Raw genomic sequence first — 22,294 nt, forward strand, 5'->3', positions numbered from 1 at the left:
ACACACACACACACACACACACACACACACACACACACACATACACACACTCTGTTGTTTCTCTGCCAGAGAGGAAACGAGCTCTCCAGATATGTGACATGGACAGATGACTTCTTTGTTAAAGTTTGATGGGGCAGTCATTGAAAGGGGACTGAAAGCCCAGCTGTTGAGCCATGAGGTCACAGAGGCAAATCCAGACCCTACAAACAGGTGACTCTCATTAGAGAAACTATTTACTCTCCCCATGCCTCACTCTTCCCACCTGTAAAATGGGGATGGTAACATATTACTTGGGGTTGTAAGATTAAGTAGTGTGGGGCGCATGCTGTGCTCCCAGCATGTCATATTTCCCTCCCTCCTCCCTCTCTAAGTGACGTGTCTTTGTCTAAGCCTGAACACAGAGCAAGAAGCTCAAACTAAGAGTGCAGATCACTTGAACTCCGTACCAAAGAAACCACAGTTAGGCTGCACAGTAGCTCTCTCCTTTATATTTTCATTCGCATGGCATACACTCGTGAAAATAATTCTCTACAGCAGCGACCTCAGGATCCGTCTTCACACTCGTCGGAGCTGTCCTCGCTCCCTTCCTCACTGCTCTCCGCCTCGCTCTCACTGCTGGTACCCTCTTCACTGTCCTCTTCCTCGTCCTTCTGTTTCTGAGCTTTCTCTGCCGCACAAAGGAGAGACACTCATGATGCTTCCCGGTGCGCCCACCCTCCAAAAACCCTTACATCTCAACTCCCTCTACCACGAAATACGCATTTTGAGGAATATAAAAATTGAGCTTAATTTGGGGTCAGATCAAAATAGAACAAGACCATCAACATATTTATGTTGATTAGCAGGTAGATGTTTGTGGGTTCAAAATTAACTTAAAACACAGATCTGTCTAAATAACTTCTACTATCAGCAATGAGATCCTTAAAAAGCCAGGCACGATGGTACCTGTGTAATCCTGGAATTCAAGAAGCTGAGGCAGAAGGATCATGATTTTAGGGTGACCCTTGAGACTCTGTCTCAAAAACAAGCCAACCAAACTTTGTAAAAAGTTAAAGAAATTCTGAAATAGAATAAGGGAAATTGACTTGGGGTAGAGACCGACATCACTGTAACACATGGGCTTGGTTACACGTTCTGCTTCTCCATGTTCAAGGGAACTGGCTTTGTACAGACAGTTCCACCCCATGGAGAGAATGGGGCAGGAATCTTTCCTGTCTGATTTTATTACACCATTCAAAACGGCCATTTAGACCAGTGGTTCTCAATTGTGGGTCGCAACCTATCAGAGGGCTGAACGGCCCTTTCACGGGGTCACACATCAGATGTCCTGCATAGCAGATATTTACATTATAATTTATAACAAAATTACAGTTATGAAATAGCAATGAATATGATTTCACGGTTGGGGGTCACCACAGCATGAGGAACTGTATTAAAGGGTCGCAGCATTAGGAAGGCTGAAAACCACTGATTTAGAAATTCCTTAACATTTCCTTAAGAAATATTTTCACAATCTCTCATAACAATGTTTTTAAAACACCGTTTACAGTTTTGTGAGGAAAAAAATAAAGTTCAAATTTTAAAATTACCCTTTAGCAATATTTCTTCAATAAGTGAGAAAAATTCCTTGGCCACAGGATTTTCTGGTTCATAGATTAGGACTGGAAATAGAGAACAGAATATATGTCACTAATATCTAGTGTTTGAGCAAGCAGCCCTTAGAGACAGACTGAAGCTGTCAATCAGAACAGACAAAGCAAAACAAAACACAACAACAACAACAACAAAACCCCCAAACCCCAAGAACTTCCACAATCCTATTGCTGGCACATCTGAGCACAAAGAAAACCCCACTTACACTTGGTGCTTTGTAGGAGAAATGACACTCCTGGTGTTGTCCACCTTCCAGCCAAAGAGCTCAACCTCCTCAGCCCTGCCTCTTTCCCAGGCCGGCGATGGAAGGACTTGGAGAATCAAATTCTCCAAAGGGCAACAGTCTCCAAATTCGGAGACTTGGGTGATGCAAAGACAATGTCCTTAGAGGTCTGCTTCCCCCTCCCAATCTCATCCGCCCAGGGTCTGCACGACAGAGTCTACATAAAGTTCACATCTATCCCAAAAGAGGTGAGTTTTCTTCTTTGTACAAACTCTTCCACGACAGATGCGCCACTGTTCCAAACAGGGAAACTATACTTTCTTTCTCTTCTGACAACTCTCTACCCCAACCCTGCCCTTTTCAATGCTCTCCCCTCTCAACAGCTTTTATTTATTTATTTATTTATTTATTTATTTATTTATTTATGATCTTCCCTTTTGCTGATCCTTGCTGTAACTGTGTTACTTCCTTTGAACTACTTTTTGGGGGCCTGTTGATATGTTACCAGTATCCTAGAGGCCAGAGTTTCATTTCGGGGTCACCCTGTTTTTTCAAAACCCTGCAGACCGCCCTCCTTTTTTCCACCTGCCTTGCTTGAGGAGTATTCTGGTTTCTTTCCACACACCCACTTCCATCTCTTGCAGTTATCTTGGCGGCCCCCAAGGGGCACTGAAACACCAAGTGTGCTATTATTCATTTGCCTGTCTGAGAAGTAACGGTGGATGGTTTGAGACTCTACTGACTCACAGGAAATGATCCCCAGGCCTTTGCCTCAATTCACCATGCCAGTGACTATTTCTGACTCCACTAAAGGTGATTAACAGTTTTCATCAGTCTGAGTCGGACTATGTGCCTGCTCAGAAGCTCCTTTCAAGGACTTCAGGGGTCTTCAGAACCAATGCTTTCTTGTCAAAGTGCTTATTTCTGTATTTTAAGTTAGACTAGATGTGCTTATCATTAGCCTAAATTACTTCTGTGAGGCAAAGCCTCTTTGCAGAGCAGTGTCTGATTTGCCCTGGACACACCCATTTGACAGACTAGGTCAAGTACAGTTAAGGAGGTTCCGTTTACATGGAGGAGGAACCGCAGGACACAGAGAACGATTCACAGATCCAGACTGTGGGTTCCCAAATGTCTTTGACAGTGGACTCGTTTTGGCAGAACAGGTTAACAATTCTTAGAACAATTTAGGAAGTTTCCTGGAATTGGGATTATCTCACGGGATCAGATATGAGGGGAGCTATCCCCGGGGTTCAGCCAGGCTGCTCCAGCTGTTGGTTTCCAGAGAGCGAAGGAATGGGAACATCTTTAAGACTTGCCCAGCAGTACCTAGTCCATGCTCTAGCGATCCTTACTCCCAGAGTGACTGAGAGGGTCTGTGACAAGCTGACAGAAATTTCTAGCATTTTGTGTTAGAGATTGTTTACTAACCTGGACCCATCTGAGCACCCTGGAAAGCAAGAGCCCCCTAAAGGAATGCTTTGGGGTCCTGTTTCAGTATTTCAAGCTTGCACTTCAGGCTCCTTGTGATGCTTACCATACTGGCTACATTATGAGTGCCACCGTCACTGTGAGTCGTGACAAGCCAGCTACCTCCTGCTTCAGCTCCTTTACAGAATGAGAGGGCTGGGGGCCAGGCATGCTCAGCGCAGAGGATGTGCTAGCATGTGCATAGGTCTGTGTTTGGCTCCCGGTGTGCCCCTTAAAACTGAACACACTGGACTCCTGATGGGATATTCTGTGTGGGGCACCCAACATTTTACTTGAAAGACACAAAAGGTCAAAAGTGTTTGCAAGAATTAATAAGGCGCACCACCTCTAATGCAAACCATGCAGTGCTAACAAGGTCATGAAGCCACTTTAGCCAGCAGCGAATTGTTGTGTCAGGGAGAGGACACTCCCATCCCTGGGCTAGGTATTCACTGAAGTCCATCACAGTCACCATTTTGGGTCTCAGTATCAGTGAGGAATAGGGTTGCTATTTTTAGCTTTTAAAATAACCATGGCTGCCATATTAGAAGAAAAGGTGGGGCCAGCCTTATCTGCATGGCCAGCTTGGTCTATGTAGTGAGTACAGGACAGAGGGCTGTGTAGAGAGACTGTGTCAGAGGAGAAAGGAGAAGAGGAGAGGAGAGGAGGGGAGGGGAGGGGAGGGGAGGGGAGAGGAGAGCAGAGGAGAGGAGAGGAGAGGAAGAGAAAAGAGAAGGGAAGGTGGTCAGAATGGTTGGGAATACATTAAGTACCAGTTAAGAGCTGGCTGGGATCTTTGCAAATCATTAAAGAAACATTCTAATGTTGGAAAACAGAATCTCTGAAATGCCTGAATAGTTTATTTATTTATTTATTTATTTATTTTGTAGTTTTCAAGACCGGTTTATCTTGTAACAGCCCTGGCTGTTCTGGAACTTGTTTTGTAGACCAGGCTAGCCTCAAACTCGCAGAAACCCGCTTGTCTGTCTCTGTCTCCCAAATTCTGGGATTAAAGGAATGTGACATCACCACTTGGCTCACTCCCTGGATAGTTATAACAGAAGACTGGACACAGGGAAGGAGGGTAAGTAAATTAAAAAAAAAAAAAAAACAAAAAAACAGGTCAATAGAAAATGCCCAAAACAAGACACAGAACTAAAATTTAAAACTCAGAGCTGAGTGTAAGATACACATTGGGCACCATTTATTTTTATTTTTATTTTTTTGCTTGTAACTGGAGACTCAGGAAAAGAGGAGCCAGCAACTAGGGCACCCATCATTCCTGGCACACCGTTTACCTATTAGTTTCTTTTTTGTCCAGCACCAGACTGACTGTGGGGTTGGTTTCAGTTGCCTGCTGACTTTCCAGGGTCTCACACAGTGCCTGGCACACAAGCAGGGCTGGACATTGGTGGAATAAACACATGTTCAGCTAATGTTGACTCCTGTCCCACCTGGTGCGTCTCTGAAACCAGCGGCATAAAGTGATTTACTGCCTCCTCAGTCATGGTGAGTCTCTTTTCCAGGTTAGCAACCGGTCTATTAATCTATTTTGATTTAATACACTAAGTAGTACCCTAGAAGTCCCAGTGAGTCCATAGATAACTGAACTCATTTATCCTAAGGGATCCCTGAGACGTTGGCAGAGAGTTCACTAGACTGGGATGGTCAAGCCATCTTCGTACCATGGGATCTGTTTCTAGAAACAAAGGGATGCCGGAGAAGGTGAGCGTTTTGTACTTACTCATCTGACATAACTTTTTGGCGAGCTGGTAGTCTCGGCCCATTTCTGCTCTCAGGAACTAAAAAACAAATTTGTCAGAAAGTGGTTTCAAGACAGAATTTGCACGTCAATTATAATAAACACCCTAAAAATACCAATTAATGATTAGTTATTCTGACTGGGGGGGCAGGGCTCAGAGAAATCCTCCTGCCTCTTCTTCTGAGTGCTGGGGTTAAAGGTGTGTGTGCGCTACCACCTCCTGGCAGTTATTCTGTTTTTAACATTTATACATTTCTCCATGAGTGAGTCTGCAGCCAGTCAACTAACCACACTTAGTTATTTTTATACTTAAATATCTTTATTTTTATTCACATATATGTGTGTATGTGTCTGTGCGAATACATGCCAGCTGTGTGTGCAGATGCCTGCAGAGGTCAGAGAGGGCATTGGATTCTGTGGAGCTGGAGTTACAGGCAGTTGTGAGCTACCTGGTGTGCGGGCTAGGAACCAAATTACCCATCCTCTGGAAGAGCAGGAAATGTTCTTAACCACTGAGCCATCTCTCCACCCAGGTGTGTATCTGAAGCCATGTGATGGAGCTTGGTGAGAGAGCCCAGTCCTGTTGCCTAGCTACAAGGTCTGTGCATTACTTAGGAGCCTGAGAATGGAGAGGTTGATTCAACTGACATCACATTGGTCTCGCTGTTTACATATTTCTCTGGCTCAGGGTCAGCTTCCCTCTGCCAGTGCAGACCATGATGTCATATTACAAGTTTAAAACAAACCATGGGGGCCAGAGAGATGGCTGGGCAGTTAACAGCACTTTCTGCTCTTAAGAAGACCCAGGTTCTGTTGCTACTACTACCTGTGTCACGGTTCATGACCATCTGTAACTCCAGTTCCTCTTCTGACCTGACGACATTCATGTGTGGTTCACATTAACACATGAAAGCACGTGCGCGCGCGCACACACACACACACACACACACATGTAAATCTTTAAAGACAGGCAGAAGAACTGTGACGAACACTATGTAGCTCGGCATTTACCGGCACTGTCAAGGCAGCTTCGTTTTCCTTCTACTGTTTTATAATTTTATAACTTATACTTTGTACCTCATTGAAAACACTTCCACTACCTAGAGATGTAATTATTTTTTAACATTTTTATGTATTTTTAAAAAAATATTTCATGTGCACAAGCGTTTTGCCCGCAGGTATATATGTACCACACGCATGCCCATGGAGGTCAGAAGAGGGCATCACTCTAGAACTGGAGTTATGGGTGGATGTGAGCAGCCATGTGGGTGCTGGAAACCAGACCCAGATCCTCTACAAGAGGCTTATGCTTCTGTCCAATCAGCCAGAAATTCTTTTCAGGTATTTAAAATAGAAATGAGCATTTATGTGCATGTACATAGCCTGATTAACAAAAACCCAGAGACAGAAACAGATGGATCTCTGTGAGTTTGAGGCCAGCATGGTCTACTGGAGCTAGTTCTAAGACAGGCTCCAAAACTACAGAGAAAGCCTGTCTCAGAAAACCTAAAAAAAAAAAGAAAGAAAAGAAAAACAGCCAGCCACTGACACTTATCTCTACCTCAGTCAGAAATGGCTATCCTGCCTCCAGGAATCTCAGAATGAGACACTGAGAGCTGTCATCTTCCATTTTATATTCCCCTCTAGTGCTGGGATTAAAGGTGTGCACTACTGCTTCCCCGTTTCTATGGAAACTAGTGTGGCTACTGGGATGAAAGGGGTCACCACTGCCTGGTCTGCAAGGCTGACCAGTGATGCTGTTTTACTGTCTAGTCTTCAGGCAAGCTTTATTTATTAAAATACAAATGAAATATCACTACACATATGTATTGAGATTATCCAGAAACTAAGAAAAAAAAACCCCACAATTTGTGATTCCTTTCCCCCTTTGGCACTAAATAGTCTTTATTTGCTGGGAGTTGGGAGCAGAGGTCAGTTCAGGGCCTTATGCAGACTGAGCACATGCTCCACCACGGAGCTGACATGCCAGGCCTTGTGCAGACTGAGCATGCTTCACCACGGAGCTGACATGCAGGATAGAGTACATCCTGTCTCTATCTCCCGCCACTCCACTCCCCCCCACACACACACCTAGAGCCAGGTTTAGGGAGAAATGGTCTTCAAAGAAATAGTCAAATTTTTAAATAATTAATATATACTAATTCATTTACTCTATCTAATAACATAGTATCCTGTTTAATTATTCTGATATTTGTATGTTTTCAGTTATAATACACACGCAAAAACTTACTTCTACTGGCTGGGCGGTGGTGGTGCATGCCTTTAATCTCAGCACTCAGGAGGCAGAGACAGGCGGATCTCTGTGAGTTCAAGGCCAGCCTGGTCTATAGCGTGAGTTCCAGGACTTGCTCCAGAGCTATAGAAAGAAACCCTACAAAAACCAAAACCAAAAAACTTACTTCTGCCATCAACTCCAGCGGGGCACGAGTCTCCTTTTTAGGGGTGCCTTCGTCATCTTCATCGTTGGTGTCATCGTCACCATCGCCATCTGTCGAATCCGACAACTTCTCCTCGATGTCCTCAAGGCAATACTCACTGATTTTTTCTTGCTTTGCAAGGACTGTATCCTTGTCCACTTCATCTTAAACAGAGCACACACGACAAATGAACAGTAGAAAGCCCGCTCCATCTTAAACAGAGCACACATAACCAAAGTCTTAAATTGAACCAGATCCTATTAGCATCTGTGAAACCAATATATTAATAAAAGACAATCAGCACACAAACCCACCATCTCCGCTCCCCTCTGTACACGTATCAGCTCACTTATCCCTCTCAACATCCCAGGGAGACAGGCAGTGTTTTCCTTCTTGCTTTATAATTTTGTTGTTCTTTAAGATGGTTCCTTTTATTTTATTTTATGTGCACGGGTGTTTCATCTACATTCATATCTGTGAGAGGGTGTTGGGTCCCCTAGAACTGTAGTTACAGACAGTTGTGAGCTACCATGTGGGTGCTGGGAATTGAACCTGGGTCCTCTGCAAAAGCAGCCAATGCTCTTACCCACTGAGCCACCTCTCTGTCTGGGTAGTGTTTCTCTTCCTATTTACTGATGAACAAATAGGGCAAAAAGGTGAAACTACCTCTCTTCAAGTTCATGTAGCAACCCCACTTGGTCTGGGAGTCAGTCAAGAGTATCAGCGAGAACTAATTCTCTTAACTACATTCTATATAAATCTTTCCTGGAATGCATTAAAATGTAGTATTATGACAATTGTAAAGAATATTTAACTTTGTTTCTTCTAATGTGCCCCCCATCCCATGGGGAGCACTGTGGGGTGTCCCTTTGGCTTTGTGTAGTCTTTCATACTTTCAGAATGAACTAGTTAGACCCAGTCCCTTCTCCAAATGTCTGTGGGGTCTCTTCATTGATGAGATCATGGCCATGAGGTACTCTAAACGACATAAAAACACTTTATAGGAAAGAAAAAGATGGTTTTCAGGGAAGAGCACCAAAGAAGACAGGCTGGAAAAGTACAGACCAGGAAAAAACAAAAAGATAAAGTAAAACCAACTCCAAGCCAAACATGTCAGCCTGAAACATGACACCAGCTCTTTTGAAGATACCCATCTACCTGTTTTTTTCTCATCCACAGTCTCCATGGAATTGTAACCTCCTGACCCTCTAGAGCACGCCTGGTCTCTGCACCACCTCACCATACTGATGTCATCAGAGGAAGGTCATAATGGGTGACCAAGAACATCCTGCGACATCACAGGGACGGGCTCATTCACTGCACACACAGCGTAGTGCACAGGTTCCCAAATCTCCGAGTCCAAATGATTCTCTCCTGGGTGGCCCCTCCTACAGCCTCAAATTATCTTTTGAGTTGGTGTTTCACACTGCTGTTCAAAACTTTTATAGTGATTGATAAAGATAGCATTCAGCTGAGCATGGTGGTGCATGCCTTTAATCTCTGCATTCAGAGGCAGATCTCTGAGTTTGAAGCCAGCCTGGTTTACAGAACAAGTCCCAGGACAGTCAGGGCTACCCAGAGAAACCTTGACTCTCTCTCTCTCTCTGACTCTCTCTCTCTCTCTCTCTCTCTCTCTCTCTCTCTCTCTCTCACACACACACACACACACACACACACAGTACGTATTCATAAGTACCATAATGTTTCAATGCATGAAACACATCATTTCTTTACGGCTACATGAACCCCATCAGTCTAAGATTTTTGAGGTCATTTTCCTTGTTTCCAGCCATCCGACTGTTTAACAACACATCAGACTCCTATCTCTAAGCTGTGCTGAGTTTCTCCTCAGACCTCCTTTCTCCTTCCTCTTCCCAGCGTGTGGTAACCCCTCCTCCAGTCTTAACTACTCGTCCCATAATGAGAGCGTGTGGCACTGTCTCTCTGCCTGGTTTGTTTCAGCTAATATAGAGATCTCCAGTTCCATCCACATTGTAAATGACACAATTTCATTTATTTTTAATGTCCAAGCTATTCCTTTCTATAAGTAATCCACATCTTCCGTATCTATTCTTCAACCAATGAACACTTACTTTTTAAGAACTATCTTCCTGTAGAATGTGAACTTCTTAAGAAAAATATCAGTGTCTGCCTTGACAACTGTATCCAGATTTTTAAGCTGGTACCTAGCACTCTGGCTTGGTAAGCTGTTTTAATCTATTCTAGGGTCTAATACCCTGTAGTGATCATCATATACATCCACAGATGTCTATCTGAATGTATATCAAATAACCTGGTATATGAGTTTGAACAATTACTGCTTCCTTTGACCCACTTTAGAGTGACAGTGTTGTCAACTCATGTCCAAAAGATCATGGACAGTTGGCTAAAACAGAAGCCACAATTATTCAGCACAGTAAGACATGCTATTTATTTTGATTTTTTAATATTTTTTTTATAATTTACTTAACTTTATTGGTGTGAAGGTGTCAGTCCCCTGAAATTGGACTTGTGAGCTGCCCGGTGGGTGCTGGGAATTGAACCCGGGTCCTCTGGAAGAGCAGCCAGTGCTCTTACTCACTGAGCCATCTCTCCAGCCCAAGACATGCTATTTGTTACCTGCACTTTCTTTAAGGAAGGAAGATAACCACAGGTCAGACTGCCGATTTGTTAAGACATCCTTATTTTCAACACTCCTTGAGGACGGTCTGCTTTCAGGACTTTTTGAAGAGACTTTATCTTCAGTTTTCTTTGCACAGGGTTCTTTCCTAACCGTCAAAGAAGATAGTGCGACAGCTCGTCAGTGTTCATAACACACACACACACACACACACACACACGTGCCAACTATGCTTCAAAGAAAATCATAATATACCAAATATGGATTTAAACAGAATGCTGGCTCTTTAGAAAAGTATAATTTTCATTGCTGATAAAAAACTATTTCTGCTTGGCACTCATTATTGTGCGACAATTCCTAGAATCTTTGTGGAGTTCCAACCCAGAGCACGTGAGAGCATCATTTAGGAAGTCATCGTGACGTGGCGACATAAAGCCATTTAAGGAAGCCGGCCTTGAATGGCTTTCTAAAAAGAAAGTATAAATAGATGTATGCTCTTGCCAAGTGCTGTACTTTTAGTGAGGTTCCAACACTAATATTCACCCCACAGCCTAAAACAGCCTCTTTCAGCTTTTACATCTGAAACTGCAAGCCAATAAACAGCACACGGACACAAAGCCTTTCTGGATACGGCATTCATTTCCAGAGAAGCACACCTACGCTTGTGGAAAAATAATCCAAGTCCCTTTTCAGAGGGATTAAGAATCTTCCAGTGTGTCTTGTTCTCAAAGTTCAAAAGAAAAAAAAAATTGCATGGAAAGACACAAAAAGATAAAGTGTTATTTTTCCCTCAAATTGTAGTGGCTTTGCTCCTTCAAACACTGAACTCAGAACAGTCAGCTATCTTGGGTTCTGTTTTTCTTCTTTTCTCTCTCTTCCTTCATTTCTTCTCTTTCTTTCTTTCTTTCTTTCTTTCTTTCTTTCTTTCTTTCTTTCTTTCTTTCTTTGCATGTACTATGTATGTCGGCATATATCATTGCTTGTATGTGGAGGTCAGAGGACAGTTTGTAAGACCTGGTTCTTTCCCTTCACCAGAAGGGCCCTGGGGATCAAACTCAAGAAATCAGACTGTGTGCTAAGCTCCTTTTGACTTTCTGTTCCTCTTGCTAACCCTGGGGTTACGACTTTACAACTGGGTTGACCAGCTTGCTATATTCCTTAGAAAAGGTAAGAGCGGAGCCTTTATTTCCTAGGACTAAGCTACCCTGTTCGTTTATTCTGATGATTCTAAACCATCAAACCCTAGAGATACTCAACATGAATGTTTGTTACTGCACTATTCACCACAGTCAGGGAGTGGGACCAGTCTAATAGTCATCAATGGATATGTGGTGGTTCGAATAAGAATGGCTCCCATAGACTCGTATGTTTGAATGTCTGGCTCCCAGTTAATGGAATTGTTTGAGAAGGATTAGGAGGTGTGGCCTTGTTAGAGGAGGTGTGCTACTGAAGATGGACTTTGAGATTTGTAAGCCCATGCTAAGTCCAGCCTTGCTCTCTCTCTGCCTGCAACCTGCGGACCAGATATGAGCTCCCAGCTACAGGTCCAGTGCCATCCTGGCCTGCCTGCTGCTATCCTACTCCCATAATGGTCATGGGCTCACCCTCCGAAACTGTGAGCAAGCCTCTAACTAAACTCTTGCTTGCTTTGGTCGTGGTGTTTCATCACAGCAGTAGTAAACCTAACTAAGACAGGATAACTAGGTAAAGAAAATACATGGTGCATATACACAATGAAATGTTATGTGCCATCAAGCCAGGCATGGTGGCACATATGCCTTTAATTCCAGCATTTGGGAGGCAGAGGCCAAGCTGGTCTACAGAGTAAGTTTCAAGACAGGCAGGACTACACAGAGAGACTTTGTCTCAAAAAACAAATCAAACAAAAAAGTTATGCACTAGCAAGGAGGTGGGGTGGTGCATACCTTTAATCCTAGCTCTCAGGAGGCAGAGGCAGGTGGATCTCTGTGAATTTGAGGCCAGCCTCAAACTACAAAGCAAGTTCCAGGACAGCCAGGGCTACACAAAGAAACTGTGTCTCAAAAAGACCCCTAAATAAATAAATAAGATAGATTAGATAGATAGGTTATATCATTCAAGAAAAAGGAAACCAAAACATTTGTAGAAAAATGGAAATCACTGTGTTAAGGGAAATAGAGTCAGAAAGACAGATTTTGCATGTTTTCTTTCAGATGCAGAACTCGAGTTTAAAATTACATGTGTGTGTACACACACGTGTGTGTGTTTATTCACATCTTCAGAGACTGTGAAACTAGAAGGGAAGAAAGCAATCTCAAGAGTAGTAGGAAATAGGGGATTAAGATACTCAGGAAAGAAAAGTAGAAAGGGAGGCAGGTGGACTGGGGGAAAGAAAGGGCATAAGCTGCAAGGGCTGAGAGGTGGCCGTGGGGAAGGGGAATAGCTGAGAACAGAGTATGACACATGGGTGAAGACGTCATGGCGGAACCTCATGCTTTGTACACTAACTTAAAAGTGTCTTCAAAAAGAGATAAAAAAATGGCAGCAGGAACAAACCAACACACACCCTTCTCTGGACATGAAGAAGGCAAGGGAAGATGACTTATGTTTGTTCTGCATCTGACCCTTTAGTCTTCCAATTGTGTTGTGTTAGGAAAGATTTACTAACATACTAACATCCTTCGTATATAGAAGGTATGTAATTAAATAATTCTGAATGCTATAAAGTTACTCAGGTTAGACAATTAGGCAGAATGTGGTTATGACTGAGGGTAGATATCCTAAGTTTTAGCATTTTTCTTAGCTTATTTATATAATAAATAATATTAATAATTAATAACAATTAATATCTGCCTAAGTTGTTATTAGTAGTACTATCAGAAAACTTACAATTTAAATTTTGTCTTAAATAATTTATTTGAATCAACCATGGGTCAAACCCAAAAGTTATTTAAATCTTACTTTGCTGAGAATGTATTAGCTATTCCCAGGGAGATCTGTGTTGGGGAACTATAAAGCTTGCTTGCCAATCTTGGTCTTCGTCCAAGGCAACTTAAAAGTGAAGCAGAAAGGAAAAAGCACAGCTTAGCATTCATTTTAGAAAAGGCTGTACAGCCTACCGCCATTCTGGAACAACCCCCCAAGGATACAGTTTCTTCAACTTTGATCAAAGAACTGTGAGTTGGCTGCAGCCTGTTTCCCTTAGCGGGTACAGAAGACCCTTTGAGTTGGCTGCAGCCTGTTTCCCTTAGCGGGTACAGAAGACCCTACCAGTAGGGTCTTTACTTAACCAAATCAGACCCGTCAGTCAGTGGGTGGAGTCAACATGGAATGGAAGGGAATGAGAAGCTCCACTGAGAAGGTCACTGACTTTGCATGAGTTAATCCTCTGAGCTATGGTTCCTGCAGTTTTCCATTTTACTATGACTTGTCTTCGAACACTAACCCCTTTTATCCTCACCTTGGGTAAGGGCCTGGGGTGGTCACACCATATATCTGTGAAGCACACTGGCTGAATTGACCAGCCTTGCTCTTGTCCCTGAATGGGCACAGGAGGACCTGACCATGTTGCTCTTGCAAAAGGTAGAATGGGGCTGGAGTGCCTTGCCCCTCTGCTTTTCTGTCTGGGTCCAGGCTGCAATGACCTCTTGAGCTGTGTCTCCCTCGGGATGTGGATCACACCTGAGTCTCACCCCTGCTCAGCATGTCTATGAACATTGACTGTAATGGTTACTACTGAGTGCCATCTACAGTCACACCGGCCCCAAGGCACCCAATCTCCAGACTGTCAATTGGACAAACTCTAGATCACCTGGGAGACAGTGCTTGGAGCTCACTTAGGAGGGAGTTTATAGATTTGAGTTTCCTGAGGTAGAAAGAGCTATTAAATATGAGCAGCACAATTACATGGGCTGGATCTCAGGGCTTAATGAAAAGGAGAAAGCAAGCTAGCGTGGCGTTCACCACCTGATTGTCCGAAGTGTGCCTAGCTACCTCATGCCCCTGTGGGGTCCCCTTCCCGGCCATGATGTGTGTATTCTAACTGTGATACAGAATAAACCCCTTTTACTCGAGTTGCTTTGTCAGGTATTTATTTTGTCACAGTACCAAGAAAAGCAACCGATGCACCAGGGCTCCCGGACACAGCCCTCACTTAGTTCTACCAATGGATGACCCACTAACCTCCATTACGACTGCACATCACATCTCACGCTTTTTGAGAATGCTTTCAACTATGTAACAACAGGCTAGAATTATGTGCCTGGAGACGGAAATACTTTCTATAGGCTTTTTTTCTGGGTGGACTGTAACCTTAATTAGAAACAAATGTAAGTCCTCTAATATTGTTCTGTTACATATTACTTTCTCTTTGATACAAAATATACAGGGTTCTGCGGTGGCACAGTGGGGGAAGCCCTGTGCTGCCAAGCCTGATGATCTGATATTAAGTCCCAGGACCTACACGACAGAAGGAGACACTCAACTCCTAGTTGAATGGTCTCCTGCCTTCACACACGTGGCTTGTGTCACTCACTACATGAATACAAGTTTGGCTTTTTGTTTGTTTTTTATTGTTGTTACTATTTTTGTAGAGACAAGAATTTCTCTGACTAGCCTTGGCTGTCCTAGAACTCACTCTGTAGATCAGGCTGGCTTCAAACTCAGAGGTCTGCCTGGCTTTGCTTCCTGAGGGTTGGGATTAAAGGTGTGTGCCACCATGCCCAGCTCATGTTTTTTTTTTTTTTTTGGTATATTTATAGGATGTATAAAGTTTGCAACAAAACTGAAGATGGATATTTTAGCTATTACAGTATGGAAATAAAATATATGCTGCATGGAGTAGAATTCTTCTTGGCCAATAGGATTCAAAATGAAGCAGGACTTTGGGCATGATAGACAATCTATCTGCAGCTCCCAAGAGCTATGTTCATATGTGTGTGTGAGTGTGTGTGTGTATCAATGATTCTCAAGCTGCGGCCCAAGACCCCTAGGAGGTTGAACAACTCTATCACAGGGGTCTTAGTGGGCCAAATGCATATCGGTTATTTGTATATGTATATCATATATTTGCATATATCATATATTTGCATATGTATATCAGATATCTATATGTGCATATCAGATATTTGCATTACCATTCACAGCAGCAGCAAAATTATAGTTATGAAGTAGCAGCGAAAATAATTTTATGGTTGGAGTCACCACAGCATGAGGAACTGTATAGAAGGGCTGTACCCTCAGGAAGGTGGAGAACCCACTGATTCATATGAATTCTTGGGAGAGATTTCTCTCCTTCGACCATGTGAGTCTTGAGAACTCAACTGAGGGGTCAGGGTTGGCACAGGCACCTTTTGCTTTTCATTTTAGTTTACGTATATGGGTGCTTTGCCTGCAAGTGTCTGTACCATATGTACGCAGTGCCCCAAAAGGCCAGAAGAGGCTGTTGGAATCCCTGAGACTAGAGTTACAGATGTTTGTGAGCCACCATGGAAGAGGTTCTTAACTGCTGAGCCATCTCTCCAGCCCTAGGAATTTGTTTTAAGGTCAACATTCAAACTTTATTTATTTATTTGATTACAATATTTATTCACAGAACAAATATTGTTGATGTAGGAGGGTCATCTGTCTATCTGTAGTTTCATTGGTTAATTAATAAAGAAAACTGCTTGGCCTGATAGGACAGAATTAGGTAGGCGGAGTAGACAGAACAGAATTCTGGGAAGAAGGGCAGTGAGGCAGACGCTATAGCTCTCCTCTCCAAGATGTACGCAGGTTAAGATCCTTCCCGGTAAGCCACCACCTCGTGGTGCTACACAGATTATTAGAAATGGGTTAATCAAGATGTGAGAATTAGCCAGTAAGAGTGCTGGGAATAAAGGCGTGCGCCACCACAGCCCAGCTGAGAATACTAATTTTAAAGTAACTACTCACAGGGATATTTTAAAGAAGGAGGCAGTATTTCTGGGAGTTGGTGGCTCAAGCCTTTAAACCTTACACTCCCGGGAGCCAGAGGCAGATGGATCTCTGGGTTTGAGGCCAGCCTGGTCTACAGGGTGAGTTCCAGGACAGGATCCAAAGCTCCGTCTCAAAAAACAAACAAAACAAAACAAAAAGAACAGAAGAACAGTGGCAAGTGTAGCCAGAAAACACTCATTTAAGCATCGGGCAGAAGTGAGTACTGCCTATTTCACTTCTGTCTCGGTTCAGTTTTCATTTTAAATATTTCTCTACTCAAGTGACAACTGAAGCCCATTCACGTATACCTGCCTTCACAAGTTTAATTAGGTGACAAACGGTTTGCATTATCTATGTCTAATTACTTAAATGGCAAGGCCAAAGACATTTTCTTACTGTGGCACTGTTTTATTTGGGTCAATCATCACTTTTTCTGAAAGAGAAGAAAAAAATATTTATTATTTTTTCAACAGTGCTATTTCTAACATAAATTTTTAATTGAAAAATAGTTAAGGTTTTTTTGAAAGATAGATAACACAGGATTAATATTTAGTCATAAACCACATTCAGCCACTCCAATATTCTTCTTAACTAATATTCAGAGTGAGATCATGGTCAAACACATTCTAAGAAATAAATCACTTACCCTTTGGGTCAAACACTAGCAATGTGCCATTTGGTCTGCTTTTTGATGCCTAAAATAGAAGTGAGAAGAAAAACTAGAATTATCACTGTTATTTCAGTTTGAAGTATTTGGAAAAAATATATCAAGAGCCTTTGTGTAGGGCTGGAGAGATGGCTCAGTGGTTAAGAGCCTTGCCTGCTCTTCCAAAGGTCCTGAGTTCAATTCCCAGCAACCACATGGTGGCTCACAACCATCTGTAAAGAGGTCTGGTGCCCTCTTCTGGCCTTCAGTCATACAGACAGAATATTGTATACTAAATAAATAAATAAATAAATATTTTTAAAAAAAAAGAGCCTTTGTGTAAATATTTCTATTGTGTAATATATACTAAAGCCAATTATTTTTAAACTTTATAAATTGATGGTAAAGATGACCCAAAGCATTCTAAAAACAAAACCAAAAACAAGAACAAAACCTTCAGAAGTATACATTTTACCTAATTTTTTTTGAGACAAAGCATATTTAAGCAACCAGGGCTGGCCTTGAACTTATCATGTAGCCATAGATGACCTTGAACTGCTGGTCTTTTTACTTTCACCTCCCAAGTGTTAGGACTGAGGTGGAGAAATGGCTTAGCCATCAAAAGAGTAGGCACACAACCAAAAATGCACAGTGCAAGTAAGCCGGGCTTGTGCTACCTTGCCCAGTTCATGGAGGTTGGGGATGGAAGGGGGTTTCCCGTTTGCCATGCTAGGCAAGCACTGTACCAGCTGAGCTGCATCCCAGCCCTGGACCCTTTACCTTTACAACATCTTTCTTTTCTAGGTAGTTTCTGCAAAACAAAGGAACAAGATATTCACTTTGCAAATTTCTGAATACTTGTATGAATGTAAACACAAATGAAACAAAACACAGAACTGTCAGCAGGCCGTGGATCAGGGACCCGCCCAGGCTAAGGAATGAGGTTAGAAAGGCTAAAGCAGCAGTTCTCAACCTGTGGGTCGCGACCCCTTAGGGAGACTGAACGACCCTTTCACAGGGGTCCCCTCAGACCATTGGAAAACGCATTATGATCTCCAATGGTAGCAAGATTACAGTTATGAAGTAGCAATGAAAATAATTTACATGGTTGGGGTCCCCACAACTTGAGGAACTGTACTAATGGGTTGCAGCATTAGGAAGGTTGAGCACCAATGATCTAGAGAAACCAACTTTCTTATCTCTCCTTGGCGAGCATATAGACAGAGCTGTAGAAAGGATTCTGCACGGGGCAGTGGCAATGTGCCGGACAGTCCTCTAGGGCTGCTACCTTTTCGGTTCATTATCTTGGATTCTGGGTCTAGATAAAAATACATTCAGCAGTAGGCCTAGAACATCCTTTCCACTGAGCTGACCCTGGAAATTGTAACTTCATTCAGCTCGCATTTATATTTCTCTCCCCAGCTTCAACAAACTAGAACAGGGTACATAAGTCAGTCGCTGCCACAGTCCAGTTTGCTGGTGCCAGGAAGGACACCTTTGAGGGCAGGGAGCCAGAGGAAGGTGGAAGGATATGGAATTTCACTGATTATTTGAATATTTAAATATTAGGTATTATTCAACTATTTAAAAACATGTATCATTTAAATATATAAAAGTACAATTGACCTTTTATTTTATCTAGTGATACATTGTAAATTTTCCTCATAAATCTTCACATGGCATGCATTTACTAATACTTAGAAGTTGAATGTTTTCTCTGAGGTTTTGGTGCTTTCTAAGTTACTTAGTTATATAATTGGTTTTCCCCATAATGGAGCCCTTTAAATGTCTAGATATATTTCATTTAATCGTATTTTTCACTTATGGAAAAGGTCACACTTAATTATAGAATACGTTAACAATTCACTCATTTCTCCACTTGGCTCCATATCCCAGGGCAGGCAGGGCCTCACTTTAGTAGCTCTGACTGACCCAGAACTCCCAACATGGACCAAGCTGGTTTTGAATTCACAGAGATCCACCTGCCTCCCAAGTGCTGGGATTACAGCTGTGTGATACCATGCCCAGCACTCAAATGAGACTTTTAGAATAGTTATTATTACATACCTGGGGATTTCTGGAATACAAAATTCAGGGCCAAGACTGTAGACAGCAAAGCAAAGGTCATTAGTTGGGATTGCTTGCTCTCCAATTGTCTCTCTCACACAGACTCTCATTCTTGAGCAAAGCAGAAATGTTTACCCTTTCACCCCGGCTTTGCATTCTGGGAACCCTGACCAAGACAGATATTAAATATGTTACTAACTTAATTCTCTGTTGCAGAGTTGATAGAGAGCTATAGTGTACCAGAAAGCAAGACATCTTTTGAGGGAAGCCAGTTGTGAAAAATCAAAGTATGATAAACGATTTTCCTAAATGGGCTCACAGATGGCTACTGTCCTGTGGACACGCTGGTAAGACGGGCAGAGCACGAGACTCCCAGTTAGAGCCTGGACAACTTCGCATCTGTCTCAAACAAAAATGCTCCGTGGTTGGTCATTTGCCTAGCATACGTAAGACCGTGTGTTCAGTCTTTAGTGTGAGAGAGGAACAGAGAGAGTGACAAAGAAACCATTTCTAGCTCACAAGTGTGTATCCTACATCCGTTTAAAGACATCAGATACTGATTGTACTGGAGCGCAGCACCACCAAACAAATGAGCGTGACTGGGTATGGTGGTATATGCCAACAACCCCAGTAGGCCAAGGCGGGAGTATCTTGACTGTCAGTGCCAGGCTAACCTGGGCTACCTATGAGTACAAAACAAAACAAAAAAGAAAAATGAAAAATATTAAAGATAAAAGAAGAGGTCTTCCATGAGGCCAAATATGAGCTCATGACAGTTTCATTCACTTATATACACTCGTGGTCTCACTCGCTGGGAGTTCTGTGAGAGAAAGGACTTCGGGGATTTGCCCATTTCTAGGGCCTAGTGAGCTCCGTATCATGTAAGCTGCTGCTCAGCAAGCATTTGCTGAATGGGTAGGACTGGAAAGAAACAGAGAACACAGCATGTCAACTAGAGTTCAGCTGTTCACCATGGTAGCCATGAAGCCATGTACAGGTACTGAGCCTGTGGAATGTGGTTACCTCAAACTGATGGTATCCAAAAGATTAGTGCCCCCCAAATGGATGTAAGGTAGCTCACAACAGACACATCTAGGCCCATGCCACTAAATAGCAGCCAGTGGGGGCACACAGGTTCCACGTGGATTGCAAAGTCCAAACAGCTGTTTATCAAATGAGCTGCTAACACTGAAGGGTCAAATTCCCAAATATTGTTTTAGGTTTCTCTTGTAATACAATTCCTCTATTGTATTTATGCAAATCTTACTCTTTTTTTTCTATTTGTTTTCATAAACATCCTTGTGTTCTGATTGACAACGAATGGATGAGTAGACTGGTGTAGACCGTGGTGTAGACCGTGGTGTAGACTGTGGTGTAGACCGTGGAGTAGACTGTGGTGTAGACCGTGGTGTAGACCGTGGAGTAGACTGTGGTGTAGACTGTGGTGTAGACCGTGGTGTAGACCGTGGTGTAGACCGTGGTGTAGATTGTGGTGTAAATTGTGGTGTAGACTGTGGTGAAGAAGGGTTGGCTAGTGGCAGGGAAGCATGGCACAACCAAGGCACACTTCACTGTACAGCGTCAAATCCATATAAGATGATCATCCACCCCTTAACCCCAGAAGCACTTATGAATTGTGTATTTCCTTCTTGGCAGGACAGTGGCTTGCTGGAGGCAACCTATATTCAAATCTCAACAGATCTTGTAATTTTGAGTCAATTCCTTAACCTCTGTGTAATTCAGCTCATTGAAGTATAAAATGATTATACAAGGTAATCGCTCGCTCACCCCGTGGGCTCCTGTACAGGTAAACACACATAACAGAACTTAACTGCCACTACAAGTCAACTGCCTCAATAAGTCCTAGTGCTTTATGAATGGCCTGGCTCTGTACACACAGTCCTGAAACCTGGGAAATGAAAACCAGTTCTACTTGAAACCCCAGACTGTTTGGACGTGTAAGCAGAGAGCACAGTTAAGGCATGTAGCTTTCAAACGAAGACGGATGAGAGACTGGAATTCTGGAGCGGGTGCAGTGGGAATTCCTAGGAAAGTGTTGGGATTTAGTTCTGGAAACTCGGCAGTTAAAGATCATTTCTGTTGAGGTTGTTTTCTGGAGATTAAAACAAAAATAAAAACGCGCGTGTGTGTATTCGCGAGTCACTGACGTTGAGTTTTAGGATAATTAAAGTATTTAAAGTATCTTTTTCAGATCTCCTTTTTTAAAAGCAGTTTTCTTGGGGGCAAGAACGAACACCTTCACCTACGCTACCAGTGTTACTGAGCTAGATACTGTTGAAATCCTATTGGTGTGCGATGTTCAATGAGTCAAAAGTCAAACTCTTGATTTTTTGGACAGACCAAGCCATCCTGACTGGATTTTGACCCTTCTCTTGTGCGATCAGGAAGAGCAAGTCAGGGAATGCTCATCCTTATAAATCATTAAATTGTTTCCAGGCAACTGGGAGAATTGGGGAGAACTGGGGCGGAGCTGGAGGCCCCGCGATGGAAGGTGACAGTTTTCCTTTGGGCTGTAGGGTGAGATACGCACAACCAGGCAGACCTCCCCTCCTCTCAGCTAAACATCCTTACCTTCTCGGGCGGTGCCTCGGCAGCCGTGGGGCTCCAGAGCCCCAACCTGCAGTGTTAGAGAAGTTTTCGGGGTTAGGCGCGGTCGGAGGTGCGGGCTGGGTCCCGCCACTAACGGGGACACCAGGAAGTTACTCGCAGTCACCGCGGCGCTGCTTACCCGCTGGCGACCCTGCCAAGGAGATCCCTCGAAGGGTTGACCAGGAGGGCCAGACCCGCTCGCCGCCCGCGCTGGGTTCCGAGCTGCGAGCCTGGGACGTCGCGTCGCCATGGAGACAGGAGGGGCTGCCGCTGGAGCCCCGGGAGCCGCGGGAGCTGCCCAGCGACCGGGCGGTCGGACGCAGCGGAGGGGCGAGCGGGGCGGAGCGCGGTGGGCCCGGGGTGGGGCGCAGGGAGCGAGCTGGAGGCGGGCCGGGGGTTGGGCTAGCTGATGGAACCGCGCGGAGGGTGGAGCGTGTGGCGCGGGATGCCCAGCGCCCCGCGGGCCTGGGGGTCACGCTGCGGGGCAAGTTGGGGGCGCACACCCTGGGGCAGACTTGAGCACGTACCCTGGTTACTTTAAGAAAGGCCGGAGACAGGGGGAGTGGAAGGTCGGTTTCCATACCTGATCCTGACTCTAGGTGGCAGAGGGAAAGGGGCGAGATGGCCTCATTTGGGGGTTACAACTTGTGGAAGAAAAGATGCCTTGAGTTGGGAGGGATGGGTGCGTGTGGATGTAGATGAACAAAAATCCCCTGCACCTGAGATCTCCCCGAGATGATTATGGGTGTTCTGGGGGTCTCGACATCAATTCTCCTAGGGATCCGGTTCAGGTGTTTAGAACCAGACTCGCCTTTCCCACCAGCCCGGGCCAAGTCTGAGTTCCCTTTCGCGCCCGGGCTGCTACTGAAGC

General features: G+C 43.8%; 1 protein-coding gene across 2 annotated transcripts; it reads right to left on the reverse strand.

Annotated features, from left to right (window-relative positions):
* Nucleotides 1-468: 468 nt before the first annotated feature.
* Nucleotides 469-22,004, reverse strand: Erich2 (glutamate rich 2). Of its 2 annotated transcripts, XM_057755356.1 has the most exons (12): nt 21,563-22,004; nt 21,406-21,451; nt 18,814-18,849; nt 17,527-17,557; nt 16,747-16,795; nt 16,497-16,533; nt 13,107-13,196; nt 10,166-10,314; nt 7,529-7,710; nt 5,091-5,148; nt 1,590-1,661; nt 469-667 (listed from the first exon to the last, which is right to left on the reverse strand). In XM_057755356.1, the coding sequence occupies exons 1-12, from the start codon at nt 22,002-22,004 to the stop codon at nt 543-545; spliced, it is 1,317 nt and encodes a 438-aa protein (XP_057611339.1). In that variant the 3' UTR covers nt 469-542. The 2 variants fall into 2 exon arrangements, with proteins under 2 accessions (XP_057611339.1, XP_057611340.1); XM_057755357.1 differs by lacking the exon at nt 13,107-13,196.
* Nucleotides 22,005-22,294: the final 290 nt, after the last annotated feature.

This window comes from Chionomys nivalis, chromosome 22, assembly GCF_950005125.1.
Source record: "Chionomys nivalis chromosome 22, mChiNiv1.1, whole genome shotgun sequence".
NCBI classification, from domain to species: Eukaryota; Metazoa; Chordata; class Mammalia; order Rodentia; family Cricetidae; genus Chionomys; species Chionomys nivalis.